The sequence below is a fragment of the Colias philodice genome, chromosome 13 (assembly GCF_061535455.1).
Source record: "Colias philodice isolate Cphi_HAF_F1 chromosome 13, ilColPhil1 Martin Lab GWU primary, whole genome shotgun sequence".
NCBI lineage: Eukaryota > Metazoa > Arthropoda > Insecta > Lepidoptera > Pieridae > Colias > Colias philodice.
The window spans coordinates 681,958-700,309 of NC_143098.1; the positions used below are offsets into that span (position 1 = coordinate 681,958).

Here is an 18,352-nt window from a genome sequence, read left to right on the forward strand (position 1 = left end):
GAAGCCCGTGCTGAAGCTTTGTAACCAAATGTATAGACGAGACGATATAAATAAAACTCGTAATAAAAATAACTGCGTTAAAAACAACGGACTTCAAAAACGGAAAAGTAAAATATAAAAAAGATTTGATAATATTAATTACTATTTACTACATATTATTTAGATGTGCTATTTACTAAAAAGGTTTGATGTCGGTGCACGGGCTTAATACTAAGTGCTTAGTGTTTGGCACCGACTTTATCTTTTCTTTCACCAGACAGTTTAAAAGTTGCCGTACCGTAAGTATAATGCAAAGTGGGAACTAAAGCTTTATTCGCCCGCACTATTCAGATTCAGCCCTAACCTTGTCATTAAATTGTATTATGTCAGTACACTGAGGAATATAATAACGATTCATTCATTCATTTGTATAAAAGCTCACTTGAATGAAGAGAATTGTAAAGACTATTCATGTTAGTAAAAACGTTGGATCTTTTTTGCATTGGCTGTATGCATTGGAATTCTTGCAGTGTTAGAAAAATATGACTTTCTGTGGAGGTTAGTTACGGAAAAATTTTAAGTGAAGAGAAGAGGTTTTTTAATAGAATAGGAATTGGGTAGATCAATGAGTGTGTAGTTTATTATCGACCGTTGTAAGTGACAGAACAGGTGGCGATAGGCGGTATACATACCTTTGAGTGTGTGTATGTGTGTGTGCAAGAGCAGGTTAGTGTATGTGTGTTTTTTTATTATTATTATAGAGGAAAAAAATACCGTTAAGTATCTCAGGTCTAGATCTATGACCTGGTATGTCGGTCTCATGGTCCATACCGACTAAAACAACCCTCTTTCTCCAGTCCATCTCCGTGGGATGGTTGTTATGGCTTTACTTCACGGGGGGACGTATAGCATTTCTGCTTTGTGTGTGTGTGTGGACGTAAAGCATTTCTGCTTTGTGTGTGTGTGTGGACGTAAAGCATTTCTGCTTTGTGTGTGTGTGTGGACGTAAAGCATTTCTGCTTTGTGTGTGTGTGTGTGGACGTAAAGCATTTCTGCATTGTGTGTGTGTGGACGTAAAGCATTTCTGCTTTGTGTGTGTGTGTGGACGTAAAGCATTGCTGCTTTGTGTGTGTGTGTGGACGTATAGCATTGCTGCTTTGTCTGTTTGTGTGTATAATACATACCGCTGTATGGAGCACAGCAGGTCTGTGGGGCGGAAGACGAGCGCGAAGGTGACGAGGTAGCACATGAGGATGCCGGCGAGCAGCACGTACGACAGCTCGCGCCCGCTCGCGCGCACCACCGGCGTGCCGCCGTGACGGACCCACACGCCGAACACGAAACTGTCACACATAAATAAATAATAATAATAAATACACTTTATTTAGCACCAAATAAAAACTAATATAACAAAAAGAAAAAGACAATCTATACTAATAAAGAGGAAAAGTTTGTAATTATGTCTGTATGGTTTTCACGCATAAACCTCTCAACCGATTTTGATGAAATTTGGCACAGACAATATTTAGACCCTGAGAAAGAACATAGGCTACTTTTTATTGCGAAATATGTACCACGGGCGAAGCCGGGGTGGACCGCTAGTATAATATAAAGCCAAAAAGGCGGCCTTATCGCTATATTATATTTGAAGATATATTGTTATATAGATAATGGAAAATAAGAAATGTAGAAGGTATCATTTGTTTGAAGATACAAAATGTAGATCAAGATTTATTGGATAGAAAAACGAAAATAACAAAATAAGAGCGTGTTTGCCGAGCATACATGTCAGAAGTTAAACTTTTTTGGCAAGATTCAAAAATATCGTCGCCTATTCGACGTGACGGTATTGCCATGACGCGACTTTGCAATTTTACTCTCAAGGCACCTAAAGAAGTTTCACTTCAAAAATTGTCAGAAAATGTATAGGTAAATATTATACACGGAAAATAAAATTTATACATTATATATATATATAGTACTGTATTATCTTAGCAATATATTTTATCTTTTGAATGGTAAGAAAATTAACTATATATTTGAAATTCTAATAAATAGTAGAGTTATAAATAAATCTATTTACAATATTTATTTACAATAGGTAGATGAGACTGCGTAAGTTTAAAAAAATATTTAAAAACATTATATTTTAATATTGAATGTGTCAAAAACTTTACAATGTGCATGGTTATTGGTTGTGACATGAAAGTTATTAAACATCGTGTTAAATAAAATCCATTAAATTCAAAATGAAATTAAAATTAAACTTAATTTCCTCACGAGACTTTTAAAACTAATTTACATTTTTCATGAGCTTTTGTAGAAAATTATATTAGAATTTATTGTATTATTGGAATTAAGATTACACAGCGTTTACAAGAAGCTTAATACACAACGTAAAACAAATACAATTAATAGTTTTCAGGAGTCCATGAAAATATCAAAGAAAGCATTTAAAATGTACGTTTGAATGAATCAAAACCGTGGGTCAAAGTATGAATTCTATTCCGGTTCAAAAGTACCGATTAACGGTCGATAATTGACCCCTTCCCACGGTCGACGTATTTCAACATCCGTTTTATCGGTTTTTCTGTTTCTTGACAGATTTCGAGCTTTGTTGATCGGTTTTAGATTTTAAGCCGGATGAAAATAGCGTAAGGGATAATATTATATTGAACGATATCCGTGCAATTTAATAATCAACAATTTAATAATATATTAATCTATATTGTTTATTTTATAATATTTATATGCATATATTATATGTACAATATGTAGACGTATTTATAAATTTTTACTTTTATTGGTAGGAACAGTTGTGGATGTAATTTTTATTAATTTTTTTTATTAATTTTTTTTTAATTTTATAATTAGTATTTATATAAAATATGTAGGACCTCGGAAAATACGCGGGCAGACTGAAAATCAGCGCTGTTCGGGTGTTAGCCCACAGCATGGCTGAGTCTGTTCCGATTGCCTAATATATTGTGTTTACTTTTAAGTTAAGATAGTCTAAGTTTTTTGTTGGCAATAAAGCTTTTTTTCTTTCTTTCTTTCTTCTTTCTTTCTTTCAATTTTGGAAAGGTTTGGTATATCATATTATGTTATCTGATTGTTATATTTTTTTAGGTGTCTAAGTTGTTATAATTGTTGGATGTTTTCTTAGATATAAAAGATACCTGCAATTTTGGTCTGTAATGAATTGTGTTCGTTTAAATTATTATAATTATTTAATTTTAAATAAATTTAATATAAAGATGTAGGTTAATCAATGATATCAACTAAAAATAATATTGTAAAAAGACATCGTATCTAAGTATTAGTCATTAGTTTAAGAAAAACAGCTTCTAAAATAGGCATAGTAATATTATATCTATTTAATTTTAAGTTCATTTCCATAACATGAAATACGCTCTATACCTTGATTAGTATTCTGAATGATAATTTCGTTTCTCATTAATTTAACAGTGTAGCAAATTGAACAGAAGCTGTTAGTTAGCCTGTATTCTGTGAATTAAGAAATAGGCATTTAGTCGGAAAGTTAATTACTCCTTAGAGACCTTATTCATTAACTTTTATTGAAAACTTTGAGAATTGTTTCATTTCGTTTTACTAAAACATTACCTTTATTTTATTCGTTATTTATATTTTAGTATTTGTAAAATATGTTCGAAGTAATATTGCGAAAAAATTCTGATAAAAATAACTCAACACCAAATGGAACTCGATTTTCAAGCATTTTTTTATTTTATACAGCGTTCATTAGTTTGAAAACCAACTTAAAAATAAAAACGTATGCAATTAATGGATTTTATGTAAAATAAATTCCATTCCGCGTCGAGCTTCGGAATATTTAATAAAAAATCTTTCGAATCGGTTTTAGAAATAACAAGCTAGTAGGTACTTTTTATTTGAGCTCAAATGGGACCCGCATACCAATTTGCGAGGGAATTTTATTGTTACTACGCAAAAATAAAATGTCTACGCCTCTATTCAATAACAGTAACAAGCTTTTGCAATCAAACTCAGAAATGTGATTTATGTACTTTTAAGAATTTTGTGCCGTGTAGTATTGTACAGCGTAGTGCACTACTGTGCCATGTAGAGCAGTGCAGTAGAGTGTAGTGTAAAGTTGTTGTAGTGTGTTTAGTATCTATGTTATGTATTGTAGTGTATTATAGTATAACGCGGTTAAGTGTATTGCATTAGTCTTTTGTATAGTGCAGGATAATGCAGGGACGTGTATTATCGTGTAGTGAAGTGTAGTATAGTGTAGCACAGTGCATTGCAGTATCGTATAATGTACAAGACAAATATTCAGTGCACTGTAGTGTAGTGTAGTGTAGTGTAGTGTAGCAGCAAGCATTGCAGTATCGTGTAAGGTTTTGTTTTGCAGTGTGCTGCAGTGTAGTGTAGTGTAGTGTAATACAGTATAGTGTAGTGTAGCGCAGTGTTAACACTACAGTACAGTGCAGTATCATACTCACGCGGTAAGCAGTATCCCGCTCGCTGAGAAGGCCATAGCGCCTATGGCCCAGGCGGAGTCCGGTCGCAGGTACTGCTCGGGGATGGGCCGGCAGCGCGTGCGCGTGGCGTCGGGCAGCGCGCCGCGCGGACACACCACGCACGCTGTTTCTACTAGCGGCGAGCGGATCTAGAGGGAACGGGACTTTTTGGATATTGTTGATTGTAGTGTGTGATTTGTAGGTTAGATTTTTACAAATTCTTACATACAAAAAATGATATGTTAAATTTCTTTATATGTAAGTATGTAAATAGTTTCGCAAACATAACATCGAACGGCCTCGCAAAGCAATGCGCAAGGTTGCTCGCTTTGAACAGTTGAATATAAGTGAGCGTTTATAAATTGTAGTTATACTTTTTAAGAGTGTTGATTCGTAGGATAGGATATGGAGCATGCTGATATGTAAGACTGGTTACTGAACAATTGTAAATTATACATCGTTAATCTTTAATTTCAATTTTACTGAAATCTTGGTAAAGTGTAAAGTCATCACCTCATATTATCAATAAAATATATGACGCATAAATACAATCCTTATTTAAATCTAGTCTACCACTAATATACCATACCTCATACTGTGTGCAGTTGAAGCAGTGCCAGCAGCAGCTCTCGCCCTCCACGTACTGCTTGGCCTGCCCCAGCTCGCACTCCGCGCTGCACACCGACTCCGGCGGGTGGGCTTCACCCCATTTGAACTGGATGTCTGAATAATAGTGTTAAGTTATAGTTGATAATGTCTAAATTTTAACATTTTATGACATATACACTATGTACAAAATATATACCAAGACAGTTCCACACCTGCATGCCACATTGTCTATTTGTAATGGCGGCTCCACATTAGTAGATTTAGGGCAGATAATCGACAAATTTCATTTAATCCCAATTGGTCATACTCTAAAATTATTTGAATGGAATAATAAAGGCAATAATGTTGGAAATAAAATATTTTTGTATACATAATAATATATTATTTTGGTTCTCAAAATTACCTACCCATAAACACAAACCAAATGTTTATTATTTTACACAGGATTAAAAACGTTATTCATATTCTATAAGTAAAAACGGAAAAACAGATGTCAATAGAGTTCATTTTCGAATGGAATATAGAAAAACAAATTTCATAGTAATTTATGAGAAATGTCCTAGATTGTAGATACGACAATTTAATTTTCCAAACATTGTAAGGTAAAATTACTTCGCTCTCGGCTCAACGAGACTTGACTACTCTTTGTGAGAGTCGGTTTACTTAACGACCGTACGATATTTTCTGATTTAATTGTAAAAAATTGCGTGATTTAAAAAAAATAGTACTCGATTCACTACTTTTATGTTTGAAAATAATTTAAAATCAGTACTTGTGAACTATAATTTGCAGTGAATTATTTTAAAAGATTTAATTAGTATTTTACATGTCTTAATATATTTGTTTAGCATTGTTCCTATGACATACCTAATTATGTTTATATAATATTTAAACCTTTTAGTGCAATACGCAAATACCAAAATAAGAAAAGAAAAGCAACTTAATTTTGATCTTAAATATAATTGATAGGTCAAATGCGAACAACAGTTTACGACCTCAGAAAATAAACTTCATAAAAGTAATGTCGTTACGATATCATAAACCCGCGCTCAAACGAGTGATTAAGATTGCATTTACTGCTTAATGCTTGTTGACTATTTGCTTAATAAAACTGCTTTGGGAACTTTTAACGAAAGGACATTAAATCTCGACAACATGTCTTTACTTTGTAATAATAAAGTTCTCTTTGTTGTATTAAGTTTCTCTTTGTTTGTTATAAAATTTTACTTACTCAATTTTAGAAGATTATTAGTTAAAAAAGGTTAAGTTAGTATATTCCTAATTAAAATAGAAATGAAACAACGAAAACGAAAACACTTCAAAACTTTCGAGAATTATTTTAAAAACATATCAGACAAATTAATTTTATTATTCAAAAGAAGCCTCAAATGAATAGGAGAGGATTACCTACATAATACATCAAGCCCACACATGATATATTTTTAGCAAACTAAATTTGACATAAAACATTGAGGTATTTAGACAGGTGAGTGATGGACGTTCGAAGGGAGTGAACCTTCTTAAATAATTACAATAATATTAGCTTAGTACCTACATTGTAGTAATAAGCTGTTCGCCCGCAGCTTAGCCCTCGAAGTCAAAGGATAAAAACTATCATATGTGTTAATCCAAATTACCTTCTATGTGTGTGCTAAATTTCATGAAAATCGGTTTAGCAAAGATATATTAATGACCGATTTTTAACGCTTCTGGATATTCTATGTTTATTGTTTAAGTTAATAATTAATCAAAGAAAGAATGTATTTAAATAACAAGAATGTATAATTTCTAAGACCAACTTAAAATTGTCTTCCTATGTAAATATATTACCAAAGCGGCGATGAAAAGTTCGAAATTTACTAGTCCCTTAAGCATAATTATGTTTTTTTCAATACTGAGAGTACCTTAAATTTGCAGAGCGAACGAGCAATAATTAAAAATTCTCAATTTACGGATTTGATTGTAACCGAATTGGGGAAAGTGGATCGTGACTTGGAAACTCGTCAGTTTGAAATCGAATTTTAGAATTAGGATTTTGAGTTGTTTGAGTCACGTATTTTATAGGCGTTTGTTACAAAAAACTTTGTATAATAATTCTGAATTCACCGCCCATATTGATGCTGTTAGTGCTAAGGTAAATTAATAATTTTTAAATTTATTTATGTGAACGATTTTCTGTTTGCACGTCGCAACGAAGGAATGGAATGTTATATTTTTTGTATAGATACCTAATAATTATAGTCGGGATAAAAAATGATACAAATTTTCAGAAGGAAGTAATTTATAGTTTATCAAGACTTTATTAGATAATTAATGCATAGTAACATCCATTTTCAACCACCTTTAAGCATAAGAATATAATAAGAACTTACCATCAATATTAAGCTGCAGCTCCCCATCTAGATATTGTCCCACCTTCACCCAGTGGTAGACGCCTCGCGACACCTAATTGAGAGAAACATTTGAGTTGTGGATTGAAAATTATTTATATTTGAAATTTAGATAAAAGTTAGTTTAATATTACGTTCGTATTTTCTTTCGTTTCTATATTTTTTTTGCCTAAAATATCACCTAAGAAAACAATAATAATAATGGAGTACATGACGTGTAGTAAATATCTAGGAAAATAAATTAAATTTTAAATGAACTAAAATAAATTTAAATACCTGTTTAAAGTGCAAGATATTGTACCGAGCTGGTCCATCACCGTTTGCGTCAAAGTGAAACTCATCACCGCTCAGACCTGTTTAGGAAATCTCAGTTAATTATAAAAAGGAATTTCAATCTGCACTATCCAACTAATATTATAAATGCGAAAGTTTGTGAGGATGGATGTTTGTTACGCAAATACTACTAAACCGATTACAATGAAATTTGGAATGTAGGTAGCTGAAGCCCCAAAATAAGACATGGGCTACTTTTTATTCCGGAAATCTCACAGGAACGGTAACTATACAATTTTCAAACAAGTACGTAATTCTGACCTCAACTTGTTACGATAAGTTGGGGATAAAATATTTATTACCCGCAGTCTCGCCCAAAGCGGCTGTATAAAAATGCTCTATATCCGTTTAAGTATAACACAACAGTAAAAGGACTTTTCCCTTTACTGTTATATTATTTTTATCATTTTTCCGGTTGAACCCTTTTTCTGAAATAAACTTCCATCCATGTATATATCTTCACATTCATGTCGTCTTCCAGTGCATCAATAAAGAATAATATTTATTCAACTATTCCATTTATCAGTTTAAATCAGCTGTTTCATTAATAGATTAGGCTCTTAATTAAACAGCGCCATTAATTAACTATGTTCCTGAACGATATCCAGTTATACCTTTAATATAGCAGCAACAGCAGTTCGTCGGTTAAGAAAAGTTAAACGCCGCCATTTTACATACAGCCTAGGCTATTAACAAAACAACAGATTTACCATTTATCTAAAACATACAACTATACTAATATTATAAAGCTGAAGTGTTTGTTTGAACGCGCTAATCTCAGGAACTATTGGTCCGATTTGAAAAATTCTTTCAGTGTTAGATAGCCCATTTATCGAGTAAGGCTTTTATATATTTATCATCACGCTAAGCCAACAGGGGTGGAGCACTGCGAGTAAAACCGCAGGGCACAGCTAGTATACAATATAGAGACGTACCAGTGAAGTTGACCTTCCTCAAATAGCGAAGCAGCTCAGCGCCGCTGGCAGGCCGCATGGCGTCGCACAGCCCGGGCTTACCACCACACACCGTCGCATGCATGTCTCTGTAAAGATATATCGATCTATAAACAGATAAATGTATAATAAAAAAATAAACATGCATTGATATAAGTTAAAACTAATATTAAAACTTCAACTTCGTATTTCAGTTACCTGTCTATTATTATGAATTATCTTGTTAGAGTTGTGAGTTAGATTGCATAAATTATATATAGTAATGAACAAAGCAAACATATCATAACAGTGTTCTACTTGAACCTCTTAGTTGGAAAATGTTCAGAGGTTTTTAATTTTTTACACATATACACGTAAAAGTTTTTAAAGATTTTTAATACATAACATAATGTCATACCACCAACGAATCTTTCTTTCAAGCGACCTAAATTTCCTAAAGACCAAACTGTAACAAGCGTTACTTACATAGCGTTATAATTTCTTCGCTGTAGGCATAATTATACAATTCAGCAGTGCTGACTGCTGGTTAAGGCGATTGTAATTAATCATCATTAATTATAGCTAACTTAAGCTATTTCAGTGAAGGTGAATAAAGGGTTTTATTGAAGTAGGTATAGTATTATTGGAAATTTGTAATAAACGTTGAATCGAATTATGTAGAGGTATTAAATATTTGACCGCCTCCTTGGTACAGTGGTTGACGCGTGAGCGTAGAACCGAGGAGTCCTGGGTTCGATTCCTGGTGGAGACGAAGAAAAAAATATGTCTCGGTCTGGCAGGACACAGAAGGCTGATCACCTACTTGTCTCTAAAGAAAATCGATCAGTGAAACAGATGTATGTCCCTTACCCCACTTGGGGACATGGGACTTCACACACACACTCACATTAAATATTTAATTCCGGTCCATCGGTTAAAACTAGAAACTGATGCTTGTTAATTAAAATTGTACACTAGGAAATAAAACCCTGGATAGGTTTTCAAATTTTACTTTTAAGACATAGTACCTAATACCTATTCTTATAAAATAAATATTTAAATTACCCAAAATAAACAACGTAGAGTCTACAATAAAATGAAATATATAATAATAACCCGTTTTGTAACCTTATAAATAAGTTTATTTTCAATAACAACAACAAAACCTAATATCAATTATTAGGTTTATATTGTTGAAATAGAAACCTAATTGGTATTAGGTTTCAATTTAGCTGCCGTTCGTTTACCGAATAATCTTATTTATATCCAGAACGTAAATTCGATTTTTATCCATGTTACTTTTATCGAAGTGTCTAGTCGTCCGCTAAACGGATGAATAAAATAAATTGGTCGTCCGATTACCGGATGAATAAAATAATTTAATCGTCCGATTACCGGATGAATAAAATAATTTAATCGTCTGATTATTCGGATTAATAGATAACCTTTTAACACTAAAGCCAGTTGGGTTGGACTAAAGCAAAGGGGGCGCAGTACTTAGAAAATTTTTGATGGAGTTGGTGTCATTATAACACCTATTTATTATTGTTTTATCGTAAAGATTACGCTAATATAAGCATGTTTTATAGGAACAACTTTTCTCTAAAATCAAAAATGGCCGAGATAATATTCGCCCTTAATTCGTTAGGTTAGGTTAGCCTTTAGGTTAGGTTAGGTTAGGTTTCTTAAAAAAAAACTACACAGAAATAGGAGCCCCGCGAAGCGGGGCTCCGTCGACGCGCCAAAAAAAATCAAGTTTAGGTTAGGTTAGCCGTTAGGTTAGGTTAGGTTTCTTAAAAAAAAAACTAAACAGATATAGGAGCCCCGCGAAGCGGGGCTCCGTCGACGCGCCAAAAAAATCAAGTTTAGGTTAGGTTAGCCGTTAGGTTAGGTTAGGTTAGGTTTCTTAAAAAAAAAAAAACTAAACAGAAATAGGAGCCCCGCGAAGCGGGGCTCCGTCGACGCGCAAAAAAAAAATCAAGTTTAGGTTAGGTTAGCCGTTAGGTTAGGTTAGGTTAGGTTTCTTAAAAAAAAAACTACACAGAAATAGGAGCCCCGCGAAGCGGGGCTCCGTCGACGCGCAAAAAAAAAAATCAAATACCTACGTGTGCCCTCCTCCCCCCTCCCCCCCCCCCCCCCCCCACAAAAAACCTATATAATACGTGCGGCAGTTCTCTAAAGAAACCCCGATAACCTAACTATATAGATAAATAGATGTTATCGGACGTTTAAATTATTTTATTCATCCGGTAATCGGACGACTAATTTATTTTATTCATCCGTTTAGCGGACGACTAGCTTTGTCCTACTTTTATTATACGTGAATTGACTTTAGACATACATTATACTAGCAACTATACTAGTCACTTGTCCCGGTTGCGCTCGGGTTGACCTGGGATAAAAGTAAAACAAACTACAGCTTATGACACTGGCGTATAACGTGGCTATCGGTAAAATATATTCTTAAACCATATCAATAGATCCACAAACTCTAAAACTTTACCTTTTTAAAATATAAGTACAGAACAATGGGTAAAATCAACTCGAAAACACACCCTAACGCTGTTATTTGTAAAAGGAGTAAGAACATTTGTCATTTTATAAGGTCGAACTGTCTATGGTCCTTACAGGTCCTTTGTCATTAATACCTATGTATTAGATATCTGTAGTTAGTTAATCATGTTTTCTAAACCATAAATATATTCATTGAAGTGAAACTTCTTTATCGGGGTTGGACAAAAATTTTGTGTAACATTTTTGCGTTACGCCGTACGTGTGACATTTTTGCGTTACGCCGTACGCGTGACATTTTTGCGTTACGCCATACTCGTGACATTTTTAAGGTCATAAAGAAGTTTCACTTCTTACGTGTGTACTCTAGTACACGTATACATTTTTTTTACATTACGATTAACTTGTACGATTGTTTCGTTTTACAAACTAAAATCTGACCTATTTTCAAAATTCTACAGCTACAGCTAAAGCTGCAGCGTATTGAGTGACAAAAACTGTTTATCTCGAGTCCAGCCGCACAAAGCCGGGGAAAATGGCTAGTTTATGTGTGAAAGCTACTCTGAAATAAGCTTAATTTTGTAGCGTAAGAAGGAGTAACAATACATCGAAACGCACGTGTTTAAGCTAACTTTAGCTCTATCATTTAAGAAACGAATTATCCTTTAAAACGAATTTTTGTTTATTCTTATAATATTAAAATAGTGGAATGGAAAACTTTAGATATTTATAGAACTAGTACAGAAACGTTAAGACAAATAAAAGAAAATATTCAGAGCACGTGCTATAAATTCATTTATAAGGCTTACGGCGGTAATTAACAGCGTAGATAAAAGCTTTCTAATACTTAATTTAACTTTGAACCCTACCCTTGGAGATTGGATGGGTTATTAGTATAGCTTACTTGTGCTACCTGGCTTCATTTGAAATATTGTTACGCATATTGCAGATTTATTGGCGCATTATTTTATTTAAAAAGAATGTACATAATATTATAATGTTAAGAATATTACTTTTTTCATGTTGTTTTATGAATGAAAAATACTTTATTGTAATGAAAATACAAAAATACATAGTATAACAAAAACAAGATAAAAAAATAGCAAAGGGCGGCCTTATCGCTAGGTAGCGATCTCTACCAGGCAACCCAATAAAGTTTTAAGTTTTACGTAGGTATGTAGGAGTATTATCAATATCATTCAACTGCATATTACTACATTCATTTTAATTTAATGATTAAAGAAAGAAAATACGTTTATTCGGCAATCAGTAAGACACAATCATCACAAAACATTAACATACAAAAAAGAAATGGAAAACAATAATAAAATAAAACAAAAAATAAATCAATGTAATATGAAAGTGCCCCCGTATCGCCAAAAAGGACCAAGTTCAGCATGTGCCAGGCATATTATGCCTGGCGCTGGTTTTCAACAAGATCCCTTTAAGATCCGACTCACGGTCCACGGACGTGAGACGACGCAATGATAATAATAATTAAAATAGTGTATGTATGATAAAAATAATCAAGAAATCCAAGCAATATTCATGAAACAAAATAAATACGAGCTTACAGAATTTCGACATATACGAGTAAATAAACAAGGAAGAGTAATTCCGTATAAATAAATATTCATTTAATTTATGTAATAAAATATACGTGGGTTTGCTTTCACGGAATGCTCATGTTTGGATTTCATGATTCATCTCGACTCGTTTTATTAAATATTGAATGTAGCTTAACTGAAAGTATCTATGTATTTTGTTTGGTTTGTTTTCGAGATAATATTCACAGTAATATACGAGATTCTATGGCGAAATAGTGGCGCTTATAACAATAAGAAACATCTGTTGGAGCCATATTGTATGGAGCGGAAAGTGGTTTTATGTGTTTTTATACGTATACTAGCTGTCCCGGCGAACTTTGTACCGCCCTGTCAATGAATGTTTTGTTACCTTTTAGCTGAACAAATTTAGGCTTTGATGAACGTAATACAATGATACAAAATAAATATTTATATGGATTGATATGTAATAGTATTTTATTTTATTACTTCAAACACGTCTCAGAGAAAAATGACTGAATTTTAATAATTTGTGCAGCATGGATTAACTCTTTTCATTCTTTAACTGTTATCGACCACGCCATCGTTTCGTTTCACTTTAGTTGTGATAATAATTTTACCATTATCATTGGGCGATCGACGCTGATACAGTGGGTAACCATCGTTGCCTGTGATGGTCTCTGCCATCAATTTTCGTGGATACCTTTTGGTACACTCACTGTCAACCATGCATGGTGATTGGTGGTTGATGGTGTCACACGGTCCATGAATCATATTCGTGATAACAACGTTATGTCGGTCTAGATCGGTTTCAGGATTAGCAATCCCCGCACACTCATATATTTTATCTGCCCGAATCCTTTCAACTAACCAAATTAAAATGTGTGCATGCTGCAAGCCAGACTGTTGTCTGACTTGAATACATCCATCATTGAATAATCCCAAAGATGTGTTCCACATCAGTGATCGGATTTTTTGCTTGAAAACACGTGTGGTGATGTCGTGCCGATCACTTGATATTTGTCCGGGAAGCAGCAGTTGAATAATTTCCATCCATTTTGGATTACATATAAATGTAATGAATAAATCTGGCCGACCATAATGACGAACATATTATTATGTCATTGCATCTTGCGCATATTCACTTGGGCTACCTGTGTATGTCGCCGGTAAAATAATCAATAGACCAACACTTTCTGCACCTTCTTCTGTGCTAATTGCATCGCATAAATGGATGTAATCTTCAAAACGCAATTTAGCTTGTTTATAGCAATTTGATAGCAATATTGTTGACGCAGTCGACGAAATCGCAACAAATAATTGTCAGAATTTTTACATTTTTATAGAATTTTTTTAATAATTAATCGAACTAAACTTCTTGGTTAGTTTCCCCACCAAAAATACCTTATTAATTTAATTTCTGAAAACACGCGTAAACACAAACATTTGAGGAATTTTTATGTATCTGCTTTTATTGCACTTTTTAATAATTGATTTTAAAATAAATACAAACAATATTTATTTACCCTTTTAAATTTTTTATTATTTTACACATAATACATTTTTGAACGCATGAATGTCAAACATTATTTTTCGTATTTGACAGGATTGACAACTAATGATTGACATGTACGAAAATCAAAATTTTGGGAAAATATTTATTCGTCTAGTTTTTGTTGTTTTTATGATTTATTCTTCTATTCTGGACGGAGACAAATCCAACGAATCTAAAACCATGAAAATTGGTTCAGTAGAACTCGAGTTATAAGTGTTGGAACATACAGACTTTCTTTTATATATATAGATCTATATATGTAATATGTATTTATTTGATATCTGTTTATTTATTGCAATGGTAGTTCTGAATATGTTGAAGAAGTGCATTATCTAATGCATTACACATTTGTATTATCGAATTAATTAAATTGGTTATTTTTATTACGAAAAAGCTCCTAAATATGCAGGAGCTTCCAAGAAATTTATAAATATTAATGAAAATCTATACTAATATTATAAAGCTAAAGAGTTTGTTTGTTTGAACGCGCTAATCTCAGGAACTACTGGTCCGATTTGAAAAATTCTTTCGGTGTTAGATAGCCCATTTATCGAGGAAGGTTATAGGCTATATCTATATAATATCATCACGCTAAGACCAATAGGAGCGGAGCTCTGCGGGTAAAATCGCGGAGTACAGCTAGTAAAAAATACGATGAAATATGGATGATTTCTAAATATAATAAGCCAGTTAGGAAACAGAACTTAAGCATTCACTCGAAAAGATACACACTTCTTTTATAAAAATTCTTTAAAACCTATCATTCAACAACTAGGCTAAAGTCCTCGAGGACTTTTTGCAACGAGGTTGAACTATCCTTTCAGTTTCAATTGAACTTTGTAAGTCAAAGCTCAGCTCATTGAGAGACTGCACTGTGCCTAGAAGATTGAATACCAAAGGCTTGTCGGTTTTGTTACTACGTGATGTATGGAGAGAAAAGCTCTTTGATTTTATTTTTGTTTTATTCTAAGTCTTTCAGCGGGTTAAGTAATATATTGAATTGGTATAAGTTTACTTTGCATTGTTAGATTTAAAGACACATTTGCAACTGGGTTAGGTATTAGCATTTCTTGGTGGGCTGCTGTAGTTGTAGCAATGCTTTACATTTAAATTTTTATTAAATGATACGTTTACTTGATTTAAAAATAAATACAGGTTTTCACTTTAGTTAAAAATTGACCTTTCTTTAAAAGCATACGATTTATAATCGCAGCAATATTCAATGTAACCGCTAACAAAAAATACATCAGCTATACAAATTAAATATTTGCTCGATAGTTCCTACAGTTATGAAACAGTAAAAGACGCTTGTAAATGATTTATTATGCAACTATGAACATTGAACAACAACTCAGTTCAAATGTTATTATCTGTTATTTGTTATTGGTCTGCCTGTCGAAACAATATGCAGATTATGAATGCGAGCAAAACTAGTATTGTTCCACAATATTACATATATAAGGATTCGAAATGCATTGTTTGTGATGGTTTTGAATAACGTTATACTGATATCAAATTCAACGTTAAATGTAACATTTCATTTCGTTATCTAGATGTACCGTGTAACCTGTATGTATGGTAAAGATATTATCTTCTTTATATTTGAAATAATTCACAAGAGCGCTGCTATTTCTTCGTTAATAAAATTGATAAGTATATTTCACACGACATGGAAACTGCATAACATAAAAAGACATTGCTTTAAAATAGGCATTTCCCATAAATTAAGATTATATACTCCTCCTTAAGTCGAAATCCTCACTGCTGAGGGTCGTGATCATTTTGGAGTTATGATTTCCTAGTTATTTTACGCCATTTGTCTCGATCTTCTGCGATGTGGATAGCTTCAGGTACGCTAAGATTATATATTTTATATTATGTATTTTAAAGTAATTTAAACGGTAATATTTATTATTCTTTCTTCATACACATTAATAAGCAATTGTGCAAAATACATACGTTCACACCTTTCTTAACTTAAATATATGGCTTAAGTTGTATAATTATGAGCATATTGTCCAGAAGTTGGTGCCAAATACAATTTACCACAAAGCCTGGCGTGTCGCCAGATTAATACTTTTGTACATGTGACTATGAGCTTGTGGGACCGAAACGATACGATATCGTATACGACACCTTTTCGTATAAAACCGTATACTTACACTATGTATACCTAACTATAATATTATGACTCTACCCGGGTAAAAGTATTATTGTTTCATAAGTTTTTTTAAATTTTTAGAGTTTTTATACTCCAAACGGAGAGAAATGCAACAAATCCAGAAAAATTAAAGTTAGTTTAATCCTTCTTCATTTTTAATCAGTGTAACTAAAACCCTTTCTGTAATATATGGTAATATATTATAGATAGATTATTAAAGAGATACAGATTATTTCAACTTCATCAAAATTCACAGATTGTAAATTTCTAATCTTGTTAATTTAGCTTAATTCATTTTAAATCTTTGGTAACATAGTTACAGTAACATTTACGTTTGTAGAATGAGTTTATAAATAACAATTGAAAGTCACGACCAGTCTGGTCTAGACTTTGTGATTAAGCGGATAATTGGATTTCGAATTAGTATAGTCATGATCCAATCCACTCTGTTGTAAAATAAATGAATTGTATCTAAACATTTTATTTATATTTAAACTGGCTTACGGCCCGCGGCTTCACCCTTAATTCGGTAAAAACTAATAAGCAGCCTATATTATTCTCTAGACTCTACCTACTCTACTCTACCGAACTATCTCCAGACACAATTAATATCATGTCATAAAATCGCTCCGATGCAAGAAAGATGAAAGAAAGACAAATAAACACAGACGAACAGTTTTTCATTTAATTAGTAAAGATTCAGGAATTAGTCCCAACTTTTGTGTCTTAATAATTGAAAACATCTTCATTTGTTCAAACATTTAAAGGCAGAATGGGCTATAAAATAAGACAGTAATTCGCTCTTATTCATAAATTCATCTGCAAATTCTCTGAGATAACGTCGTCACTTCCCTATCGCGTATGGTAAAAAGCATAACGATGCGTGAATATATTATCAAACTTCGGAACATAGTGGCTGGTTGCTTTTTTTGTTAGCTTGTTGCTTGTTTTTTGTTGAAATTTTCATTATAGATCACCATAGTTAAGCTGAGTTTTTCACTGTTGGTTTTAAAACTGTTATTTATTACATTGTTTTTAAAATTCCGTAAATTTCTACTGTTTGTTTTGCTGTTTGGTTGCATTTTAAATTCATATTCGTCTCGTCTTTAAAATTAGGAATTGATGAATGGAGACTACATTTGACTCATATATTTTAGTGTATGTTATATTAAATATAATTACAGTTGTCTTATCTTTTATACTATTTTTATTTATTTATTTATTTATTTATTTTATTTATTTATTTATTTCTGATTCCTTACAGCTATTCTTACAATAATTACATAATAATTGAACAATACGCCAATAAAAAGGAATTCCATTAATAGAATTATTATAATAAACATGTGACAAAGAAAATTGAGTAAGAAAGTAGGAGGAAAAGATATACGTTAAAATAATAAATTTTTATCACATATAATGGTAAAGCTGAATTATTTTTCATTTTTCGATTTAAACGCTGTTTATACATCACATAATTTTGAAGACGATGTTAGTTTAATGATCGAAAGAAGGTAGGTCACAAAATTATTTGATAAAAAAATAGCAGTGTGATAAATGCGAAACAGGTTTTCAAGTTTTAAGGTGATTGCTGTTATTCAACACATATTCAATATGCATCATTCTTGCTAGAGGTAATTAAAGAATTTCATGCCATTCATCTAATGTTACAAAATAACAAAAGGGAGTGAAGATATCTGTTTCGACTTGCAAATAAAAACATCTTGAAAGTAATGTTTTAAGTGGGAGCTATTTGTTTTTATAAATCCTAGGAGCTCTGATCAAATGTCCCCTCAATTAAGATATCAATGT

The 18,352-nt window shown here is 32.5% G+C and overlaps 1 protein-coding gene across 1 annotated transcript in view; it reads right to left on the bottom strand.

Moving 5' to 3' along the window:
• LOC149483161 (metabotropic glutamate receptor 2-like) overlaps nt 1–18,352 on the bottom strand; it is a 77,833-nt gene that overhangs the window by 11,855 nt on the left and 47,626 nt on the right. The window contains exons 8-13 of the mRNA XM_089702196.1: nt 8,752–8,858; nt 7,760–7,836; nt 7,466–7,538; nt 5,074–5,207; nt 4,467–4,633; nt 1,164–1,322 (exon numbers count right to left, since the gene is read on the bottom strand). Of these exons, the coding sequence (XP_089558322.1) occupies nt 1,164–1,322; nt 4,467–4,633; nt 5,074–5,207; nt 7,466–7,538; nt 7,760–7,836; nt 8,752–8,858 (717 nt within the window). The remainder of the gene's footprint in view (nt 1–1,163; nt 1,323–4,466; nt 4,634–5,073; nt 5,208–7,465; nt 7,539–7,759; nt 7,837–8,751; nt 8,859–18,352) is intronic.